We start from the raw sequence: 18047 nt of genomic DNA, 5'->3' as shown, positions 1-18047 counted from the left end.
GATATAACACTGAGAAAATGCAAATTTTGTTTAAAACATGACTTAGTCGATAACCCAAAATAGCTATAGATCATTTTTTGTCTATCCAGTTTTGAAGCGCATTCTAACATGCACATATCTGAACAGGAATAGTTGCATCACCGGAAGATGCTCACACTAATACCACACACTGATGCTGGGCTGCTCCCGATGCGCTGGGTGTCTGACATCATTAGAGCGCAGCAACAAAACTAGTTCTGATTTTAAGTGGGGCACAGCTGACAGGCAGCAGTAGCAAGTACATTTTTCAAAGTTAAAACCTGAGTAAGGTTTAAGGAGGTTGATTTTCAGACATTTTTCAGATGGCAATAGTGTGTTCAATATGTGTAATGCTTTTAGAGTGTCCACTGCTGCTGGCAAGTACAGTGCAAAACCATTAAAGCCAGTTCACGTGGAGAGTGGCACGCAGGTGTGCACGTCATGTATTTGATCCTGCAGTAGACCGATGACCTGTCCAGGGTTTGCTACAGACTGCAGCCCCTGGAAGCTCCCACAGATCAAGGACTGGTGTCAAGAGTTGGAGTCAAACCATTACTGAAGAAATAGGAAATGCAGTCAAATAAAAGCAAAACCTTCCATGATCTATGTGTTCGCACACAGTTCTCAGGCTGAATCAGCCTATTATCATCACTGATCATTCTAGTGGCATAAAATGAACTGTCATTTCTGAATATTTGAACATGGATACGGTATTTAAGTAATCTATAAAGCAATCAATCACAGGTTCCAGCTTATCAAATGTGAGAACGTGCTGCTTTTCTTTGTCTTATATCATTTTTATGGAAGATCACACACACACACACACACACACACACACACACACACACACACACACACACACACACACACACACACACACACACACACACACACACACACACACACACACACACACACACACACACACACACACACAGTATAACCTCCGTTAAGCCTGGTTACTCACACTACATATACAGGCACGAACCCCTCAAATTAACACCCAATTAAGAAGACAACACGAACACACAATTGTGACAAAAGCATGATGTCTGAAAAGTGAAGGAGCCGTGCAGACTGTTCATGTAATTGCTTTGTTCACAGCTGTTTGTATCCCTGCCTCAGCAATTATGAAGCCCTTTCCACCTCCATGTTTGCTCTCAGGCAGAGAACGGCCCAGTGGACGTTAACCATCCAGTGCAGTCGGGTCAGCAGCAGACAAACACAGCGGAACAGACAGCTTACATAACAGGCCACAATAAATGGCAGGATTGTGTAACCCACAGATCGATTTCTGTCAATTATCAAGTGGCTACAATGCAACAAACTGGGAAAGTCTGGGAAAGGTGGCTGCAGATATTCATGTTCCTCTGAGGATTTCTAACATTTCCTCCACTGCTTCCTACAGGCAACGATTACTTGTTAACAAATATAACGGAATACCATGACATTTATTGGATGCTTTCTTGCTCCTTTCAAGGGCCCCAAAGCACAGACACTCAACATTTGTAGCTAGGTTTGATTTTGATGTAGCTAATTATTGTGTAGAATATTCAACATTACATTCTTGTGGGGTTTGGGATGGTAACTGTGTTTTTCTAGCTTTGATATCACCAGGTAGCCACCCGGGTTTCAACCGTCTACCATGCAAATGTAGACCACAGATAGTGTAGACTTGTAAAGCAGACACTAAACTTCTAGATGAAAGAGAAGGAGGAAACCAGAGAATAGTCACTCCATAGGCTGCATATGATCTGCTCACACCTCCTGCTGCTTTCTACTCCATGCTCATGATCTCCAACTGAAATGATCTCTTGTTAACAATCCTCTACAGTCTCGAGTCAAAACACAACACCAGTGCTCATAAATCTGATATTATTTCAAATGCATCTCTCTATTTTCGCATATCCATCTTATCGGTAACCCTCTAGGTCACTTGTGCGTTTTTATTAGGTCATTAAAAGAGAAGAACAGTGAGAGTATTCACCTAATCAGCATGATTAAAAGCAGCAAAATTATTTGTGTTGTCGTAATCTTTGAGTTTTACTCAGGTGACTTGAATTCACCGTTTGGCATTTGACTCTTTTTGTTGGTCTATTTTCAGCGGTGTGCCATTTCTCAGCAGAGATGAAAAGCGTATGAGGGGATAGAAAGACGAACCAAGATCAGAGGAATTTTTAGATTGGGAAGTGAGAAAGCACTAAGACGTTTTTGGCTGACACTGCAAGGCTGTAAAGGCTTTTTCTAGCACACACATATTTTACTGTGAAAGCTAGGGTCCTTGTTTAGCAGCTGTGGAGCTAAAACATGCACTATTTTGGATGTGTGAGAAAGCCTTTGCTGTGATGTGATCTGAGAGTTGTTTTATCATCATTTTTAATGACACACTGCAGATATTTTAAACGCATCCATACACATGCAGGTATATCATAAGCACATGAGCAGCATCATCTCTCTTCCCTTACCCTCACACATTCAAGGACATTTGTCAAGTGCAGTGTGCGTTAAAGCAATTAATCACCACTGCCAGGCAGGACAAGAATTGATTGCAGACCAGTTTACACGATTTTATATTAGGGTAAGCAAGTCAGCCAGGGGTGAGGAAGCGAAGCAGCGTGAAGCAGCTCACCACAGCAGAGGCCAGGTCAGCTCCCAGAGAGGTCCAGCTCAGGACCAGCGTCAGCACTCCAAACACCATCATCCTGCAGGGACACCAAGCAACAACAAGGTCACAGTGTAGCTCAGAACATGGAAATGATAGCTCGGTAAAGCTTGCTATTTATCTAAATGAAGTATTGTACCATTGAAACACAATGGTTAATGATTTACAATAATTGTCCCACTTTGATGTGAGATTGTTCTATTGATTACAGGTGGAGCACCCTTTCTTTCTAAAAATACATCATTAGAAAATTAGGAGAGTACTAAGGGTTTTTCATTTAAACCTGCAATATTGTTTTTGGCCACCTGGTGGACCTAGAAACAATTTGTAAAAAGAATACTGACATATCATGACTAAACTTGTTAGCACAAATATGCTTATTCACAGACAAAGAGCAACATTAACATTGATGTGCAGTTGGTTTGTGTCAACTAGGACAATCTGAGCTACTTGATTTTAAATGCACTGCACAATGTTGACCTGAGAGGTTTTAACTTCTGCCTGGTAATTGTTGGGCATTTAGAGAAGAGTTAAGTCTTTTTTTCACCCTGATAAGACCTAAGAGAGGCTGATGAGAACCAAAACAGTAAATAGCAAGCCAGGAAAAAAAGAGTAGAAAGCTATAAAGCTGAGGAAATGAAGACTTGATTGAACATTCTTTGTGGGTTTGTCACCACAACCAGCTATCATCCTATTCATATGTTCATAAAACATGAGAAGAAATAACATGATGTAATATGCACGACCGCATCTATAATAAATACAGATGGAAAAACTCAAAACTAAAGCAAGAAAGTCGAATTGTTTTCAAAATATAATTATCAGCATCCTACAGCGGGAGTACAGTGACGCAGATGAAGCTATTTTCATAACAGTTACTGTTATTGAAAGGAAACAGCGTGAGCCCTCAGGGGCAGGAGCGGTGATGTCATTGTCCTGTCATCAACAGAAGAAGTCAGAGGTCATGTTTATATTCTGTGGGGGTTGATACTGTAGCCTGAATATACTTCTGCATAGATGAGGCTTTGTGTACAGAAGAACGTGCATATCCGCTCTACTGGCCCACACTAGACTACGGCCCCCTGGGTGGGTGAATGTTGCCTGTGTACTAATTTATACAGTAGGCTCCCTCCGTGATGATCTCATACTATCAGAAAATGACATGAATGGGGGATTTGGGAGAATCTCCCCATGCAGGAGGGCAGTGATGGGTCTGTCTGTGTGTGTACAGCAGAAGATCAATAGCCATTAAAAGATGAACAGTTGTCCTATCATAGATCAGCTAATTGGGTGAAATCATCTCTAGAAAATTCAATAAAGTCCTGCTGATTTCAACACTGTGGCACTCCGAGATACTCCCTTTACAGCATGTCACCCGCTATTACTAGGCCCTGTTCATTTCAACACTCCCTGAAGAATCAATTTCCCAATGTGCTGAGAAGATACTGAACACCCATCATTGACACTTACAAGCCACAACTTGTGTAGTCAATTCTTTTTTCATTATTCAATTTCTTCACTTTCCCTCACCCCTGTCCCCCCTACCCGACTCTGTGGATTTATTTAAAAAACGATGACAGTGGATGAGCAGGCAAAAGGGAGGAATGCGCTCTGATCTCTTCCTCAACAACAGCAGAAACCGAGCAACTATTACGATTTTTGCTCTGGTTGGCAAAGGGGATTCAATGAGCTACACTGATTCGAAGGAAATCGGGTGTAAACCTGACGCAAAGCAAATCAAGTGGAAAATTCACAGAGGCCAAGGAACAGGGCGGAAGATGCCAGCAAATACACCCTCAATGGTTGAGGTCAAGTCACTCTCAATTCAATCAGAGTGGCAAGTAGATTTTCTTCCATACATCACTATACAAACAATCATTATATCTGTATTAAAACTGAGTGAAATGAGAGTGCAATGTCAGTGAGAAATGTATGTCTCCTATACAGTATGCTGGCAACATAGATGCAGAACACCAAAGGTCTGAGTACACTTCCCTGTGGTACACCATCAATTCTGTTGCAAATTAGTAGTATATAAACGTAAGAAAAGGTTGCCTTGGTGTTAAGCTTAAGCGAGTAATATTCCTCTTGACCTTCATTTGTTTATTCATCTGGTTTCAAACAAAAATCCCCTTCTTGGATAAACTAAACTCTTTTATCGAGGAAGAAGATATTTTAACTGCACAGGTGTGGTACCAATTGCTGAACTCAGCTGCCATATCAAACTGTTTATTGCTAAAACAATTACCACGTCCTTCAGGCAGCCGATACACGTTTTTCTTCTCCATTCTTACCAATGCTGTGATTGTTTTTCATTATAATTTCAGCACATCCCACTCATGTGCATTTTTGTTTAAATGCCAATTCCTCTTGGTGTAAGTCATTGCTCATGACAGCTCAAATGATTTCTGTCCTCCAGGGAGATTAGTTATTTCTCTCGTTTATTTTCTTATGCATGAGGGGCATGGAATTGTGCAATCCATAAAATGAGGCTGGTGAATAGGTTGTGTTTGTATCACAACATTTTAAGGTCAGGTGATGATGGAAGCTGCGTTATGAACTAGGGTTTTGCAATGTCAGTTTCTCAGATTTCTGCCACGATCCCAATGCAATGGAGGTAGATGGATTGTGTTTGCAGTGCTCTAATTGAAAGAAAAATCCACAAAAAAAAACAAAAGAGAAATGACAAACTGTATTCCAAATAGAAACAGCTGACAGAAAGGTCTATAAATGCGTCTTCTTGTCTAAGCTCCTACTGTGTGTCATGCTAACACCCAGCCAGCCAGTTAATAGCACCAGGAAGAGCCGAGTGTAATCTTCTCCGGAAAGCCTCCAACCACTTCCACTCCACTGGAAGAATGCATGCATTGGGAGGGCAGACACTCTTGACACTGACTCATCTCGTGTGTGCAAAGGGGGTGGGAAAGTGTGGTGGGGGTGGGTTTGTGGTTAGTAGGGCACATTTCGTGGAGATCACACCCTGAACTGACTGATTGAGAGAGACAGAGCAACACTCGGCATGATGAATGGAGACCGGGTTGATTTCATGCCCTGTGAAAATCTCCTTTAGAGCAGAAAAAAAAAAATCACATTCCAGTCTAATTCCTTACATTTATTATAGCGCTTTTCCAGATGCTCAAAGCGCTTTACAAATACACATTGCACATATCATACATGCAATGGTCACCACTGTGGACAATACCCACAGGAGCAAGTTCGGGTGAAGTGTCTTGCCCAAGGACACAACGGCTTTACAGACGCAGCAGCGGCGGGTTTCACCCCTTGATCTGATGATCATTGCACAGCGCACTGTGCCACACCGTCCATCATCACGCCTCGAAGTCATCGAGGCGCTTTTACAAGTACACATTAGTATCATACATGTACTGTGGTCTGTGGACAATACCCACAGGAGCAAATCCGGGTGAAGTGTCTTGCCCAAGGAAACAACGGCCTGACGCAGTGGCGGCAGGAGCGGGTTTCAAACTGGAGTTCCCCAGCACCCCCCTTGATCTGATGATCAGATGCACAGACCACTGTGCCATAAAGTCTAGATGGATATAAAGCAGGGGCACACCATGTACAAACATAATGTACATACAGTAAAGTATTTGTGTATCATTTATCACCGTTATGTCATCTTTCCTTGTAACATGTATTTTGATGTGGGAGTTCTTTTTATGCCATCATTTATACCAATATCATGTCCACTTCCTGCCTCCCCAACCCACAGAAAAACAGTAATTATATTATTGTTTCCTATCTATAGGACATATTTATAGTACAGAACATCTTATCTTTTTTTTATACCCTGCATGTGCTGTTTTAATTCATTATGTTTTCCATCACTCATAAAAGCAAAATCAATCAAATATTAATCTGAAAAAAGCCTCAAAATACAAAGCTTAATAATTAATTAAGTACTATACCAGGGTCAAGAGATATCTTTCTGGTATCAAATATGATTTATGTCTGAAGCCATTTAAAGCAGGTTGAGTGTTAAACTGGAATAACAATCTTTAGGAAGTTGTATGGTTGATAACATCCAATGGCTTCACTCCCATCAGCTCTCAAATACAATGTGTAGAGAGAACTTTTGACACAGCAAAAGTAAGAGCAAATGCATCCTGGCGACGTTGTAAGGCAAGTTAATTACAACAAGGCTAGCAGGGCAGTGTTTGTACAAGGACATGATCCAATACTGGATTTTGCAATTTCCCATGAGAAGAACTCATGCCTCCAGCTCCCTCTCTCTTTATTTCTACATCAACTCATAATCAATCTTATTCTAACTCAAAATATCATATCTGTTGTTGCCGTTTGGAATACACGACACATTTAAGGCACTGCATGGGTTATTTTGATACAATTATCTAGCTGTGAATAAGGTGTATGAGAGGGTGTTTACCTGCCACAATAGATGCAAGACCTCCAATCTAAAGCTTTCAACTTCTTAGATGCAGTTTGTCTTTTAGACATATATGAAGTAAAAGGAATCCAAAAAGGAGTAACTGGTAGAAAATATAGTTTTGGCCCGGTTTTGGCTTAGATTACAATAAATAACCTATTTCTGACTTGGAAAAGTGACTATTGTGTACACTGTAGGTCCAGTTCCCGATGCAACATTCTGTAGCAGCTGATGAGTCATAGTGACCAAAACTAAGTAAACGTCTCCAGTTAGTTGGGATTTACTTAGTCAGCAAACCTACCTATCCACTCCTCTCATCATACATCCTTCCCCTGATTTTTTTCTCACTATCAGAAGATCACACATTAAATACAAAACCAAATCCCTCTTTGGATTGTAAATGAAAATTCAGCTCTTGCTTTTGTTTAAATCTATGTGTTTTACAGAGTGCACGAGACTCACGTGGTAAGCAGCCAGCGAGACTGCTTGGCCAGGCCCAGACAGGCCAGCAGGCAGATGATTAGGTCCAGGATGAGGATCAGCAGGTAGGTGAGCCACCTGCAGGGACAGACAGAGAGAGACAATCACAGTGCTGCTGGGAAATTTCTTTTTTGGCAAAGTGGGTCGAGCTTTGTTAAAAGGAAATGCTGGTTACATTTAAGCCAGGTGTTATTGATGTAGTTATTGCAATGATTCCTATTAGTATTAATTCTACCTTAATTGACTGTTTGTAACATTTATTTTACAATTGTAACTAGGCAACTGTTAACTATGCACAGCACATACAGAATGTCAAGTTATGGATTTCTTAGCATGTTGAAGGTGGTTGTCTTATACATTGACTATATTAATAGAATAACAATAGTCTCATGTATGGATTATAGAGTGTTTTTTCCTGCTCTTGAAGTTGTAAACGTTAGCATGCCATGCTAACTAGCCCACTCCATAAAGTACAGTACAAAGTAACCCAACGTAGCAACTTTGACATGGTTCTTTATCTTGTTTGTGTGAGTTTATACTCCAGTAAGATCATCCAAAACAGGCTTCCCAAGACGGCTTCATCAAAACTTAAGAATTTACACAGGTGGATTAAAATGAAATAACCGTAACATTTTTATTTTTCATTAATAATACTGTGCTATGGTACTAAGGTTGAAAAGCTAACAGGCAATACAAGAACAAAGCTGCTTTCTTTAGCCTTGATAAATCTAGGCATTACTATTATTTGTTATGAACCACTAAGGATTCTGACTTTTTGCCTTAGACATGTAACTTTTGCACAATATCAATGTATGTTAGTGCCTTTATATTGTGGATATGTAAGACCCTCTTTGACATGGCTTTCCTTTTATTACTCCAATTCATGGAGCTTATGTTATCTTTTGTTAGCTTAATTAGATAGTTAACTTGCTAACTAGCTAGTGATATTTAGTGATAAAACATTCTTTTATCCAAGTTTGTCTGAAATTCAGGGACCAACAATTTACTTGGAAATTTCTCATTTTCTTCCTGGGTACTCTGACATGTGAAGACCCAGAGGCCGCACGCTCTGCCAGCATTTCACGAAACAAAGCTTCCAAAACCTTTCAGCGTGTACATCGTAGGGCACTGAAGAACGATGCTGTTCCTACTTTGTTTGGACCAGCGGGAGATTCGGGGTACACAACCTGTAAGTATTCATTGTTGTTTGTGTATTTATGATGTTTAAAACAAACAAGGTATCTACCACGACTGTTTAAACAGGGTTGCAAACTTTGAGTACCTGGCTGCAGTGAGATTTTGATATCATGGGTTTAATTACACATATGCGCACTAAATGACTGCTATCGTGTCAGCAGCGGGACCTTAGCATATATATAGGGTACATATACACAATATTGGACACAGACTATAAAGGGCACACATTTTCATTCACTAATGAAAGTCAAACACATGTTTGTTTCCATTGTTTTATTGTGTGCCTGTCGCGATAAGCAATTAATTGACTTAAATAAAATGAAATAAAAATGAACTCGATAAATTGCCATTTACATGAGGATGTGACTAGCAGTTTGAAAGGATGTACTTGAATTATTATTATATATTATCATTATGTCAGTGGTCTAAAATGGTCATACAACGGTGCCGACAATATTATCGTTTATCGCAATCATTTCCGGGAAAATGTATCCAACAAAATTAATTATCATGAGAGGCCTATACATGAAACACACACACAAACAAATCTACAGACTTACTCCAAACTGCCAAATATATTAATTAACACACTCTCACTCTCATATACTCTTTGACTCTATTTTGGTCTAGTAGAACAATAAGCAGCAGACTTTTACGTTTTATCATTTCTACTGGATCTTGGATCTTAGATCTGCGCATGCGCAATACGGGTCGGGGATTGACCAACCTGTTAACGTTGTTAAGAGTGGTGGGGGCGGGGAGGGAGCGGATGGGCAGCTTGAGCAGCTGTCAACTCAACATTGTAAATAACCAACCAAAAACGATCGCCGGTTCATCTTGTTTTTGGCGTGAGAATAGTTTGGGCAGCGTGAGAGCGTGAGATTGAGAGTGAAAGCGTGTGTCACATGCCAGATGCGTGAGAGTTGGCAACCCTGGTTTAAATGGGTAAACGCTTTTCGGGCTTGTCGTTGGGATCGCGGAGAAATGCTCTCCGCAGACCCATTCTCACAGCGTTATAAACCTTTTTCTTACTCAATATCAAGCCACACTTATTGTTTTTACTTCGGCTGTGAGTGTTTGTGTGTGCTCAGGATGAGTTTCGCTTGATCTCCTGTATCACTGAGAGGTTCGTTGCTGCGATCTGCTGACAGGTTTCCGCTCCTCGCAGCAGATCGCAGCAACGAACCTCTCAACGTCCCGACCAATTAGAGCACACTGGGCTCACAGGGAGGGGGGAGGAAAATTGCACAGTATAAATCTATTTTAGTATACCTCAACAATGGAATTATGATCAGTAGAAATGGCCATGACATGGGACCTTTAACCAAAGGAGGAAAACAAAAAATACCAAATACTAACAAACCAGAATGTATTACTAAAGTAAATAAAAAAATAAAAAAACCATCATAAAATCTCTTGAGGGAGTTAAAACCCAAAATGTTACAGTGTAACACTTATTTTCACCTCAACAGGCACATGCTGTCATCTGAGGTGTGTTGATACTTGAGGGTATAATCCTGTCCAGTATTGCCCTCCTCAGTGAACCCATCTGTTACGTGAGCAGTGGTCAGTCTGAGACCAGACACACAGAAAGCCTGTCCAGATGGTTAATAATGAATGGACTCAATTCCATATGATTGAATGTTTCATGCTGTGAAACAAATGGGGGGAGGGGCCGCTACATCACCTTTGAACTCGGATGTATCAATACATCCAATTAAAGTTGCTCTGATTTCTTCTCATATTATTTATCTCCATCATTGTGCATCTTTTTTTAATCTTAACTCCTGCACTTACATTCTCACTTTGTACATTCCTCTTTTCTCTTAAATTATTTATTTGATTTCCCTCCCATTTGTGTTCTCCATCACTATGCTGCATCCTTTCTACATCTCCCTCATATCTTTCTTTTTCCCCCTTCACTTTCCTTCCACTCTCTTTAACCCCCCTCCCCGTCCTCTCTCTCCCTTTCAGCCCCACTTCCCTCCCTCGCCACCGACTCCTTGATTTTTCTTCCTCGTTTCATCTTTTCCCCTCTTGGCACTGTACAGCACGAGAAGCTGGGACATCAACATGCACACGGAGGCTCTTGGGTGACACTGCCACCGTGTTTGTCTGTGTCATCTTAATCCAATTAAAGTCAAACCGAGTGCTGCACAGAGGCACGCTGCTACAGGTTACATTCATGTATAATAGAGAAGTACGTCTGCAAGAAGCAGCTCTGAATGTGCTAGATTCAATTGAGAGGTTAAATATGATAAAGGAAATAGCATTTTATGGAACGTTCCTAACAGAGAGGTCAAAGGTCACTGTGATCACTTGATTTTATGGGGAGGCATTTGCCAGCTGACCCCATGCACACACTCACCCAGAGACCCCATTAAGAAGCCCATAAAACCATATCCTATTCTCCTTTTTTTTAGTATAATTAAGGAAATTAGCAAAAGTAACTCATATATCCAGTTAAAATGTGAGTCTTTTACTTATAAACAAAATATAAATGACTGCTTTGTGTGAAAGGTTGTCAATTCCAAAGTTTAAGTTCTGTGACAGCAAATTCACAGTAACCCTTGGTGTCAAATCTAGGGATATCAACTCCAAGAATAAATATCAAATGTGTTGAAAACGGTGTTATAACATTTAAAAAACGTAAATGACAGCACTGTCCTTAAAGTACCTGAGGTCGCAAGGTGTCAAGGTGTAAAACATTTAGTTATTTTCAGAAAACTGAGGGATTATTTAAGATTCTTAAAGAAGAGAAAATGTTCCAGGATGAACACACTGAAGATGGACAGCCAACTGACACAGCAACACTGTGAAGAGTCAAATCAGACACACACACACACACACACACACACACACACGCTCAACCACAACTATTTGTCTGGGCATGAGGCAGTGATAATGAGTCCATTAACAGTGTACACAGTGTCTGGCTGTCTGCCGTCGGTTTGCTTACTCCATCAGTGCACAGCTATGTGGTTTATTGAATTATTGGCAGAGAAGAAGAGTCACATTGCAGATCAATACAAACACCAGCTTGTGTGTTACTGCAGACTCCACAGAAATACTATCAAGGCTTCACAAGGACTGAAACATTGGCACTGCGCCTTTTTTTAGGTGATATATATTTCAAAAACCTCAGAGAGCCGTGTGCTCAGTGGACAGCTCAATTCACATACAGTAAATGGATGATGCACGTATGCAAACACCATATTTCATCCCATCCTTTAAATATCATGTGATATATTCAGGTCATAGAGGTATGAGAAAACATGAATTATCTATTTGACTGCATGTTCAAGTTTCCCAGTGATTGCAGCCATTATCGAGACATGATATCATAAATGTATTTTGCATCTCCGAGAATCCATTATATGCATATTTAACGGTAATTTGTAGCATTTATATATGATCATAAAAATGTGATAGGTCTTTGCTGGTTGATTAGCATCTTCCCACGCTTTTAGGCAAGATGTAAATAACTATATTATATAACAGTTCTCTACTGATTTCTATGAAAGAGGTTTGGGTCACGTGGAAATTCTTATAATTCTGATAATAAAATCTGACTTCGGCAGAAAAAAGTCAGACTAATCACTTTATGTTATTCTCTACTTTAAACTAAGAACTTTTTTCATATACATTTGTATCATGTGGCATTAATTCCCCATCCATAACTCCATAGATCTGCATTTAGAAATCCATGTGAACATTTGAGACATTCACACCATTTTGGATGCGATTTATCCAAAAGAAAACATTTATGGAAAAGATATATCTTAAATGTTTTTCTCATTTCTCTAACTGTTTTCCTACAAATGTGCACTTCAGTAGCATCCCAGGCATTGTTCATTGTTCACTGTTCCACCCTGCACTTTAGGACACTGACATTTTCTCTGTTCCTCACCTGTAGTACTCCACTCTTGCTGTTTGATCGGCGATGGATGCAAGGTCCACTTTAGCCTCCTCCCAGTCAGGCAGGCCCAGCAGCTGTTTGATCACGTTGTCCGCCATCTGCTGCATGAACTGCAGGGTCTGCACGTAGTCACCCCGCGTGGCGAAGATCTCGTCCAGCCTGGCGAGGTGCTGGTGCAGGCCGCTTTTCATGCTGCCCATCGTGCCAGTCACCTGGAGGGCAGGAGAGGAGAGGAGGCGTGAGGTGAATAAGTACAACAGCACTGTGGCCGGGGTTGGAATACCAAGCATGAAAGCTAATGCACTGACCCATTCCTGATGTACATTCCTGATGTACAATGTATTGAAAAATATCACTCTTCACCGGCTTAAGCTTCAATAACCAGGATACATGTATTTATTAATCCTTGCAAGAATGGAAGTAGTCATCACACAGAGCATTTGGGACAACTAGTTCCTCGAACAGTGTCCTTCAGATGCTTTATATACAAGACAGGATGTTATTCAGTCACAAGATACATGTATACCAGTTCAAAGCAGTATTCTATGCTTAGTTCAGATTAGTTAAGGCCAACATAAGCAATAAACATGACAGTCATGTCAATCTCCATAGAGGCTGAATCATCATGTTAATCGTTGTCACATAGCTATCATATGCCTAAAACAGTCCTGACGCTCTTCGAGGTAATCATACATCCCGTTACATACACAGCTACGTAGGACCTTTGTTATCACGTGCTACTCTGATATTGGAAGAGAACATTCAGTATTTTCCCAACAATAAGTAATTGATGATTGAGGTTCCTTCTGGTAACCGCAAATATTTGGTTTTGTGAAAATGGTCCGCAGAAAAACCTGACAGTTAGAGTGGAGAGAAATGTTTTATAACCTCCACCTTTCTACTAAAATAATAATGTGTTGACTGACTTTTCTTAGAGCCGAGCACAGCAAGGAATCCTCTCAAACAGCATGTGGGTGCCTTTGGTCAACTTTTCCGCCTGACGAAGTTTCTCCGAAAAAAAGAAAAGTGACCTAAGGTGAGATAAACCCAAACATAAGGTAAAAATAGGTGGGTGGGCGGGGCAGTGTGGGAGAGCTAAAATACTGAGTGTGGGTGTCGGTGAAGAGCTCCTCTTTGAGCAAACAGCTGGAAAACAGCCAAAACTAGAGAGATAGAGGAGAGATTTGTATTTGACGAATGCTGTTGTCTTTCAGACCTTTCTCTAAACTGATAAGTCACTAATGTTTATCTGTATACACCAGGTAATCACAGATAATTTAATCCTTTTCCCAAAGGGGGAGTTTTATCAGATTCTTACCTAGCCGGCCAACTAAACCAAGACCACATTATCTTTGCGGTGTGAACATCTCCTGTAAAGGCCCTTTCCATTTCTTCAGGTTTAATTTCTCTGTACTTAGCTTGAAGGGAAACGTTGTTTACTGGGAGATGGCATTCACAGAGACATCCTGCTATTTGATCATTAAAAAGGGTAATAAATGCTTCCATTCAGCTTAGGGTACTTGGCATTCACTGAAGAGAACACTCATATTGTTGCCGTGTTTGACAGGCACAGGATTTGCTGGAGCTGAAGCTGAGGCGAGGGCATGTTGGGTGGAAGTAATTAGTCGGTCTGCATTCAACGGTCGACCAGCACTAGATGGCTGCAAATAAAAGAGTCTACAGCTAGTGTGGGGCTACTCTTATAGTCAGAGTTGTGGTTCTAGCCAAACGCTAATATAAGCATGCTAACACGCTCACAGTGAGAATGCTTATATTGTAGGAAATAGTAACGAGGTGGACCGCCTTCGTTTGACTAATAGCATGCTAACAACGTTAATAAGCACTAAACACAACATTTAGTCATAAACTATTGGACAATTTTGACGATTTCTCTAGATTAAATGTTACAGGATTACCAAAGTTATTTTAATGTATCATCTTGGAACATTTAACATCTGTAGCAAACATATTTCAGAATCTTTTTAAAAAAAGTCAACCTCCTGGTGATGCTTAAGGAAGTCAATAGATCATTAAAGTCATTAGGCGACCATGAATATGTGCAGTAGTGGGTCTAATGCATCGTTGTGTAGACTAATCGATCTGTTTTTTTTTAGCATCATGCAGGTAAAAAAAAGTAGCAGTGTATCTTTTGAGATGGACAGAGGTTGACATATTTGGTTGTTTTTGAAAGATAGATTTGTTTGAAGAAGAATGTTCTATGTTTACTCTGTTAAATAACAGACATTAAGGTAAGTAGAGAAGAAAATAATCAGCTATCCTTGGAAAATCTGTCCAGGTGCTCCAGCACCGACAAGCCTGGGTTGAGTTGAATCAGATTGAGGCTCATTTTTAAACAGCCTCTCATAGACTCTGTTGTTTCACCTACTGTAGGTCCTGCTGCATACATTAGCTAACACTTAACTGTATTTATTCGAGACATTCTTGACGGGATTTGATCATTTTTATTCGGTAGGGGAAAAAACTACCAAGAAATATCAGCTAGTTGAGTACATTTTTGTCAGAAGTACTCAATGATGACTAAAATGCAATAATTGTGAATGCCCTAATGGCACCAAATTAAAGGGAAATCCATTCTGTTGTTAATGAAGGTCTTCAGTCAGCGACAAAGTGGTGAACCAAGGTTCAGACTGACATTCCCATATAACGCCATGCTAGCACAGCTAAAAATATCTATTAATCCATCCATCTATCAATCAGTTAATCCATTAGCTATACTCGCTGTTCCCTAAGGGTTTTGGAGGAGTCAACCTGTGAACCAACAGTCCTCTCCATGGGACATTGTATCTGTGCTCTGTAGTTTGTTATCTGATCTCTGATTGAGACCACTTCCTCCTCAGAAGAAATCGCAGTTGAGAAATTAAGTCAAGTATCTGATTCTTGCCTCTTGTGAGAGATTCTTATCTCAACCGCCTGGGGAGACAGTCAATCATCCAGCTAATCTCTCCTTCCTCTTGCTCTGATCCTCACTGTGTAAATGATCCGAGCCGATCAAGAAGATATAATTCCCAGTCCCAGTCTTTCACTCAATCTGATGTTTCGAGGGCATTCTCTTCCTCACATCTTTCAAAACAAACAATTTGCAGCGGATTGTGTTTGGCTGCATAGCGCTTGTTCGGTGGGATATTCATTTATACACGCCGGAGGGTACGAATAAATAAAAAAAACAAATAGAAGAAATCACGATAAATGACCAAATGGTGACTAATGGAGAGAGGCATTGGGCTGAAAAGTGGCTGTCAAATATAAAATGTAGATTCTAGCTTGAGGAAAGGAATATAAATATAGATCAACGAGCATTATGTCGGTTGTGGTTGACCATAGTGTATTCCGAATGAAGACCCTGGGCTTAAGGAGGAGGGTCATTTCTCACATCATTCTCCTTGCCTCTATTATCAAAGTCTTATTTCTTATTACAAAATAGATGCCTGAAATGTATCTACTAATACTATACATTCACACATTTATCATACGCCATTTCAAATATCTACTTACTTGCACGGATAAAAACAATAGTTCCAGTATCAATAATTCCTAATAATAATCTCTACATAATATTAACCCCACTTCCTTCACCAACATTGGATATCTATCTTTAAGCCTATTGTTGTTGGTACATGGCCTCAGAGAGGGCAGGGCTTCAGAGATAAGATAACTCTGGGAGTATGAAACAGAGAGAGGCTGGAAAAGAACATCACTTTCTTTCAGACACATACCTCCCAGAGAGTCCATCTCTGAGTTGAAACAGAAAATGGCTCGGCAAGTGTGAGCGATCATCTCATAATCACTTTCTCTATATTCTTTACTCGTCCGGTAATCGCTTGATAAATGAGGACCAATAAGGCTATTTGTTAAAGTAAAACAAAGGATAAGATAAATGATTAAACCTTTTTTTCTCGGTCTAACTGGTCGTCTCTGCTCGATAGTGGAGAGACTTTTTTTCAATTAAAATTGAATGTGGGAGCTAGAGCGTGAAATGGAACATGCTTCTGAAGTGCCTCAGTAGCTCGGTCCCTGCAAAGATAGAGACCATTTTCACTGCTCTGAAACAAAGCTCAGCAGACTACTCTTTAAAAATATATTTTTTCCTACCTCCTTTTCTCCCCTCACACACGTGGTGACCACAGAGCCTCAAAGTGGTCGACCTGGATTGGTTTGTATATGAAACATTGAGCAGGCTTCAAATGAAGACCTTTGAGAAACCGATGGCCCACAGAGCAAAGATTGTTAACCAAAAGGAAGGAAGTGGGATCGTCACGCTATGAATGTTTTTGCTGTAACAATGGTTTGCTGGTATGCTGGTGTTTGACACACATTCATTAAAGGTCACATGTCATGGCCATTTCCACTGATCATAATTCCATTTCTGTGGTCTCCTAGAATAGATTTATACTGTGCAATTTTACAAACTCACATTGGTTTCGCATACAGCATCTCTGTAAAGTATGTGTATTCACTCTCTCCACTAAACGGCTCGTTGCTGCCCCCCCCTCCCTGTGAGCCCAGTGTGCTCCGATTGGTCGGGACCAGTCGGGACGTTGTGAATCGCGCTGAGCTCCGTGGAGGTGTGATTTCCTTGTTCAGCGATACACAGCCAAACACAGCCAAACTCACCCTGAGCACACACAAAGTCACAGCCGAAGTAAAAACAATAAGTGTGGCTTGATATTGAGTAGGAAAAAGGTTGATAAACGCTGTGAGAATGGGTCTGCAGAGAGAATTTCGCTGCGATCCCAACTGTCTGTTATCAGCCTGCAGCCAGGGAGGAGAGATCAGCAGAGCTGCATGCACTGAGTGTGTGAGGAAGTCCGTGGATTGGTCAATTTGGACTAATCAGCGGGGGCTTAACGTAACGGCTCCGCGGACGTAACGTAACGGCTCCACGGATTGGTCCATTTCGTTCCGGGGACGACATGACATCATGATGTACCCGGAAGAATCAAATGGACAGTGACGTATCTCCAACGAGGCGTTTTGGGGAGGTATTTTCTGTTTTAGAGTTGTACTCCCTACATGGTGTACTTTGAGGGTTTTGACCGTTTACATGCATAAAAACCTTCATAACACACAAGGGGACGGGCAATAACCGGAAAAGCATGACATGGCATCTGTCTGTTGCTCTTACTCATTCCTCTAAAATATACACAAAGACCCACGGATACTTGCACTTCTTTGAGGTGTATTTTATGTCTGAAAAAAACCAAGGATCATCCTGCAAACAGGCATACACACAGAAACAACATGAGGCTCAGTTGTTAGCGCTTTTGTTTTACAGACCGCCTGTGTTCAGATCTCCTGCTCACAGCACAAGGTTAAATATCAGGATTGCAATGAAATAACAATAA

General features: G+C 40.7%; 1 protein-coding gene across 3 annotated transcripts in view; it reads right to left on the bottom strand.

Annotated features, from left to right (window-relative positions):
• ttyh2 (tweety family member 2) overlaps positions 1–18047 on the bottom strand; it is a 76078-nt gene that overhangs the window by 11201 nt on the left and 46830 nt on the right. For all 3 annotated transcript variants that reach the window (XM_034107843.2, XM_034107841.2, XM_034107842.2), the window contains exons 4-6: positions 12676–12896; positions 7551–7646; positions 2648–2720 (exon numbers count right to left, since the gene is read on the bottom strand). In XM_034107843.2, coding sequence (XP_033963734.1) covers positions 2648–2720; positions 7551–7646; positions 12676–12896 — 390 coding nt within the window. The remainder of the gene's footprint in view (positions 1–2647; positions 2721–7550; positions 7647–12675; positions 12897–18047) is intronic.

Source organism: Pseudochaenichthys georgianus, chromosome 19 (genome assembly GCF_902827115.2).
Source record: "Pseudochaenichthys georgianus chromosome 19, fPseGeo1.2, whole genome shotgun sequence".
Taxonomy (NCBI): Eukaryota; Metazoa; Chordata; class Actinopteri; order Perciformes; family Channichthyidae; genus Pseudochaenichthys; species Pseudochaenichthys georgianus.
The sequence above is the reverse complement of the archived record's forward strand: the minus strand, read 5'-3'. Positions and strand labels throughout refer to the sequence as shown.